The sequence below is a fragment of the Physeter macrocephalus genome, chromosome 15, assembly GCF_002837175.3.
Source record: "Physeter macrocephalus isolate SW-GA chromosome 15, ASM283717v5, whole genome shotgun sequence".
NCBI classification, from domain to species: domain Eukaryota; kingdom Metazoa; phylum Chordata; class Mammalia; order Artiodactyla; family Physeteridae; genus Physeter; species Physeter macrocephalus.
Window position 1 is genome coordinate 21374780 of NC_041228.1, and position 6000 is coordinate 21380779.

The following is a 6000-nucleotide window of genomic DNA, read 5'->3' on the forward strand; positions in this document are numbered from 1 at the left end:
GATGTTGGCCATCAGTATTGCTGTCTTCGGGAAAATGTCTGTTCAGATCCTCTGCCCATTTTAATCATTTTGTTTTGCTCTTGAATTGTGTGGCGTTCTTTATATATTTCGGATATTAATCTCATAAATGATTGCAGATATTAGTTTGATGAAGTCCTACTTGGTGTCAGGACCAATGAGCTTACCACCAATGTTTTCTTCTAGTTTTATGGTTTCACGTCTTAGATTCAAGTCTTTAATCCATTTTAGTCTTTTGCATGTGTCTGTCCAGTTTTCCCAACAGCATTTATTGAAAAGATTGTCCTTTCCTCATCGTATGCTGCTTTGTGCTAAATTAGTTGACCATATATGCATAGGTTTATTCCTGTATATCTTTAATACTAAGCAGTTTTAGGCTCTCATTAAGAAATCAGAATATACTCGTCCAGTTGCTGAAAAAGGGTAAAGCAACGTCTTGCTACTTCATTTAGACTGGCTACCATTAAGTTCACTTAGTGTTCCTATCCCGAGTCTAAAGGAAAGAGGTGGTCTGGTTTAAGGCTTCCCAAGCTTAAGTCTATAGAATAAATTTATTCTGGGCAAAGGGAGGCTTTTTGGTACCTAGGCTCTTGGTTCAGCCTCCATCATCAAGACATTGGCAAAAGAACATTCTTTTTGCCAATTTTAACAACTAGTTTTCTATGCCCTCTGATGGTAAGGAGTTGTAAAAAGCATTTTTGAGTTCAGGAACAAGTAATTAGTGGGTTACTTTAGTACCAATCTCCAGGTAATTGTTCCCTTGTCACTCTTTTAATGTTCTCATGTGTTTGTTTGTTAGAGAAGAAAGAAGTTCAAGAAATGGACCCAGAAAAATAGTCTTCTCATTCCTAATAGTTGCTGCTGGAAGAGCACAAAGGCTCTTATTTAGAGCTCAAGCTGAGTTGCAGTAGCCTTATACAGCAGTGGTCGACAGTACCAGGCTAATTAATGTTAGAACCTTTTTGCATTGCCCAGGAGTCAGTGGGTTCTGTTTAGTCCTAAAATGCTAATACAGAAAGTGGTGAGGGTTTTTTTCCTTGTTTGCAAATTCCTCACATGGACTTAAACAAAACACTTTTGTTCTAGGATAATAAGATAATAATGAATGGATTGAATGGATTAATTTCCTTTGTAAAGTACTTTAATGTTGTGGCTTTACAGTAAAAGAACAAGATGTGTAATCAGGTTTTGATTATGAGGAAGTGTGAAGATAAAGTATTTCTTTCCATTTTGAAAACTGTAGCAACTACGTTTGCATAGTTAAGAGAAGCTACCCTTAAAATGTGCGTCTTAAATTGCCTTATCTTTATTGCTTTAAGCCTCAGCAGGTAGAGCAGATGGAAATACCTCCTGTAGAGCTGCCCCCAGAAGAGCCTCCAAATATTTGTCAATTAATTCCAGAGTTAGAACTTTTACCAGAAAAAGAAAAGGAGAAAGAGAAGGAGAAGGAAGATGATGAAGAGGAGGAGGTAAGGAAACGTTGTCAAAGAAGATCTGATGAATAAATTCCCATTATAGGTTTAGCGAAACTCTTCAACCAGCTCTTACTATTTTTCATCTTGGAGCTGAGTTCATTGTGGTTGAGCATCAGAGTGATGAAAAATGTTTGAATATAAGCAAAACTTAGTGATCTAGACCATCATTAAGAACTTCAGATGTTGTGCTGTGTTCGCTCTCATTTGGTCCCTTGGGGCCTTTTCAAGGACATGGGACTTGCCCTATCACTGATTTCTTGACTTCTGAATTGTTTATAAGCTGCTTTTGTTATCCTGTGGTCAGCTGTTAGCATCTGCCTCTAATATCATCTATTTGTGTGGATTTTGCTTTTCCATTAGACTGGAGTGGTTTGTGACTTGGCTAAAATTGGATTTTTATTTTTACTTCAGGAATGGGTTTTCATTTTCCTGGGGCATGCTTTGGCTGTTCAAGTTTTTTCTTTCCCTCTTTTCCTGGATCTTTAAGGTTGTATATTAGAATATGTATTCTTCTATTTGATGTTCTGTCAAATATTTTATTTAAAAGTTTCTTCCAATTTTCATTACCATCTGGTCCTGTTTGTAATTTATGCCAGCATAATTTCATAACCAGTCAGTGCTTAACATGAGCCTTACACTGTTTTAAAGTAGCCCCAAAGCTCTTCCAGCCTGTGTGCTAGAGTATCTCAGCCTTAGTGTTCAATTAGCATTTAAAATTATACTTTCTAAATATATGTTAAGTTATTAACTCCTGGTTCTTTGGATGTGGTGATAGTTGCAGCATAGCCTGGAAGCATCTCAGCTGTTGCCCCATGCCAACTTAAGACAGTCTTGTAGGTGGCAGGTGACTGGCAGCCAGGCCACTCCAGTTAAATATATATTATAAAACACTGTATGGAACAGTATTACTTACCCATCTTTGCTAGTCTGCAGGCTCTTTGGTAGTGGTCCACAGTGCGATTAGGAATTTTCTGGAATACCATCGTCCAGAAAATCATGCTACCAAAAAAATACGTAAATATACATTCATATACGTTCAGTTAAATTAAACAGTATGCTTGGTGACATAGTTGGTTTATTTCCTTGCTTAAGTTTCTTACCTTAGCAAGGGCCAGTAACACAGAGCTCGCCAACCAGCGATAGTCCATGGACCAGACTGTGTAGATCACACACTTATAGACCAGTACAGAGTCATATATTCAGCTAGATGCTAAGTCAAAATACACACAATTTAGAGCTTTCAGGAGATACGGAAATGCTTCATTTTGTAGCAGTTTTGTCAGTTTCCTGTTTTTGTGCGGGGGGGTCATTTTCACTCAGGATGAAGATGCCTCAGGGGGTGATCAGGATCAAGAGGAAAGAAGATGGAACAAAAGGACTCAGCAGATGCTTCATGGTCTTCAGGTAGGCCTGTAAAGTCTTCGAGAAAAAATGTCATCAAAGGCTTTTGGCAGTGTTTCCTTAAAAAAAAAAAAGTAACATGCTATAACCAGAAAGTCTACCTTTTGTGAAACTTTTTCCAAAACCGCACACCTTAAACTATTTTAAAACATAAGCTGTTGGGCTCAGAGTAAGCCTGGAAAGCATCCAGGTGAACACCTTCCGTGGTTACCCTGCAAAGCAGAACTCGTGTGTGTGTGTACATTTTCTTTCTTTTGGTTGAGCAAATTTAATGGGTTGAATCACTAAATTTGTCACATCATTGTACAGTGTCATTTATCCTTGGGCCTTAATGTGTCAGATACAGAGGAGATATCTTGAGTGTCTATGAAATACCAGGCAAGGTGCCCAGGTCTCGTAAAATGAATTCAAAGGAAAGTTGACAGTTTTCAGAACTGTAAGTGCTAGATTTTTACTGTTTTATCAATTCGTTGAAATTGAATTAATTGATAGATGAATTGATTAATTAGAAAAAATGAGTTGTCTATATTAGGTTGTCCCAACAAATGTTAACTTTGTCCCCTTGCCTTTTTTAGTGTGAGAAACACTCTCGTACTGTTCCAAAATCTACTCCTAGCCCCCAACAGAATATACAGTATACTTTTTTCAGTATCCAAAAGTAGTATCCTTTTAAAATTATTACCTTTTTGTGTAGATTATTTTCATTTAATTCTTTCTTTTATTTCAGCGAGCTCTTGCTAAAACTGGAGCTGAATCTATCAGTTTGCTTGAGTTGTGTCGAAACACGAACAGAAAGCAAGCTGCAGCAAAGTTCTACAGCTTCTTGGTTCTTAAAAAGCAGCAAGCTATTGAGCTGACACAGGAAGAACCATACAGTGATATCATTGCAACACCTGGACCAAGGTTCCACATTATTTGAGCAGCTAGAAGCATTATAGCTAGTGTTCATTTCACTAGTGTGTACAAATTGCCCCCATGTGTAGGGCACACAGAACCCTTCAAGAAAATTTAGATTTTTGTGTGTACAAAGTCCCTGCCTCTTTCTTCATGTTTTCCGGTATTTTAAATTTGTCAATTTCATCTTTAAGGGAAACTGCTTGTATGGTGTTTGTGTTCTGATGGAGAAAACAAGTACCCCAAGTTTATTTTCACAGTCCAGAACAGATTTGTGCAATAGTGGCGCATATGATAATGTTGAGTAGCAGTGGAAAGTCAGGGTTTTTATCTTAGTTCTCCATTACTGGATTGTAAAGGAGAACTTTTCAGGAAAAAATGCCTGACAGTTAATAACTACAGTGTGAATCGTCTTTTCCCATCAGCACCTGGCAGTCTTCTTCGTAACCATTGTGCTTTAGGGATGGTGCCCAAAGCAGAGATTGTCCTCTTAAGGTATAATTCCACACTTGATCATGGGGTTGTGTGAAATTGTACTGTAACTAATCCCTTTCAGCTACAGAAAAATAGGGCTTGGTTTAAAGTGCCCTATTTTGTAAATCATTCCGTTTGAAACTTTTTAATGACTCTTACTATCCTGAAATCTATTGTTTTAGTGAGGCTCTAAAATGAGCAGAAATAGACTTTTTAGAGTAGAATGAATATAAAAAGCATTTATAACTTTCCAGGAGCTATAAATCAAAGTTTTAAAAAGATGTTTGGATATATTTGAGTATTCAGATCATGAAAATAGAAATTGCTATGCCAACTGAAAGGACAGACTGATGGGAAATCGTACAACTGGTTGACTTTTAACCTTTAAGCAGACAGTGCTGTAAAAACTAATGGCTTCTCTGATATTTATTATGTTTTAGTACTGATCATTTTTTCCAGTGCTTGCACACTCCTGTGTTTGGAACTCTAATAGCTTTGCAACAGAAATCCAGTATCCGGTTTCCTATAATTTAAGTGAAGAAAAACACATCCGAATAAAGGCTTTAATATTAACAGATCGGATAGCACCAGAAATTATGTGACTGTTATGATTATCAATACATGTCTTAACATTTTAGGGCAAAATTACACACTGAAAGTTCTAGCTTTTAAGTGTTGGCACTTTTGTGGAAAACAAAAATCACTCAGACTTCAGTGTATACCCAATAATTTTAAATTATGTGAGATGTTTTAAATTTGTGAACTCGTAATTACTGTTTTGATGATTCTTGAGAATGGTAATTGTATAAAATTGCTGTTGCCGCTTTATTTTCAATATGATGTGCCTGTAAACCATGGTTTTTTTCTCCCTTTGTATAAAGACATTGTAGATAATTGAATGTTTGATTATAGAAAGGTCATTAGTTTCTTGTTACACATTTTGTTAGTCTGGTTTTTGTTGCTTATCAGGTTTAATATTGTTCTTGAAAATAGTTGATGCTATGTTATGTATAACTTTTCTAATAAAAGTTGTGTTATAAGCTGTAAATTTTTGGAGCATTGGTATTCAGTTGGTGGCACTCCCCAAGAAAACATTGCTTCATCTTTTTTGCCTTATCTTGAATAATTATCCACACAAATAGTAAGTGAACTTTTCAAGAGGTCTTAGAGTAAAAAATAAATCTTTACAATATATATTAGAATGTATTAAGATTAAAATGAGCCCAGTAAATGGCTGGTGCTGAGAAATCTTTGGGGCATAGATACAACCCTGTAACTGCTAAGTACATACAAATTATGACATGCCTATGGGTTCTTGGGGCCCTAAACAATTGTAGCCCATGAGCAATGTCCTGGAGATTTTCTGGGTCCATCTGAGAAGCCTACTTTAGCCAGGGCTTTCGGTAGGTCACTTGGAATATATCCACCTTTGCATTCAAGCATGTGACTTGTCCTGCCACCAGCTGTGAGCTTTAAGACAGACATTCAAGATTTTAGGGTTTAAGTAAGCCCTGCTGTATCTTCCGCATAAATAGTTTAATACTGTTTATAATAGAAAAACCAATGTTTACTAAACACCAATTAGCCTCAAACCCGAAGATGCTTTAATTTGGGGCTCACCACCTGTGGTAAAGACAGCCTAGTAAACAATTACAGTCTAATATGAAAGTAATGGGAGCCTAGACTACAGCATGCCAAAGTACCTGCAGGTAGTCCAACGAGAAAAAGCTTTTGCTAA

General features: G+C 36.8%; 1 protein-coding gene across 3 annotated transcripts in view; it reads left to right on the plus strand.

The window, feature by feature from the left end:
- RAD21 (RAD21 cohesin complex component) overlaps positions 1-5310 on the plus strand; it is a 28366-nt gene extending 23056 nt beyond the window's left edge. For all 3 annotated transcript variants that reach the window (XM_028500372.2, XM_024129397.3, XM_028500373.2), the window contains 3 exons: positions 1338-1487; positions 2814-2897; positions 3622-5310. In XM_028500372.2, the coding sequence (XP_028356173.1) occupies positions 1338-1487; positions 2814-2897; positions 3622-3813 (426 nt within the window). In that variant the 3' untranslated portion in view covers positions 3814-5310. The remainder of the gene's footprint in view (positions 1-1337; positions 1488-2813; positions 2898-3621) is intronic.
- Positions 5311-6000: the final 690 nt, after the last annotated feature.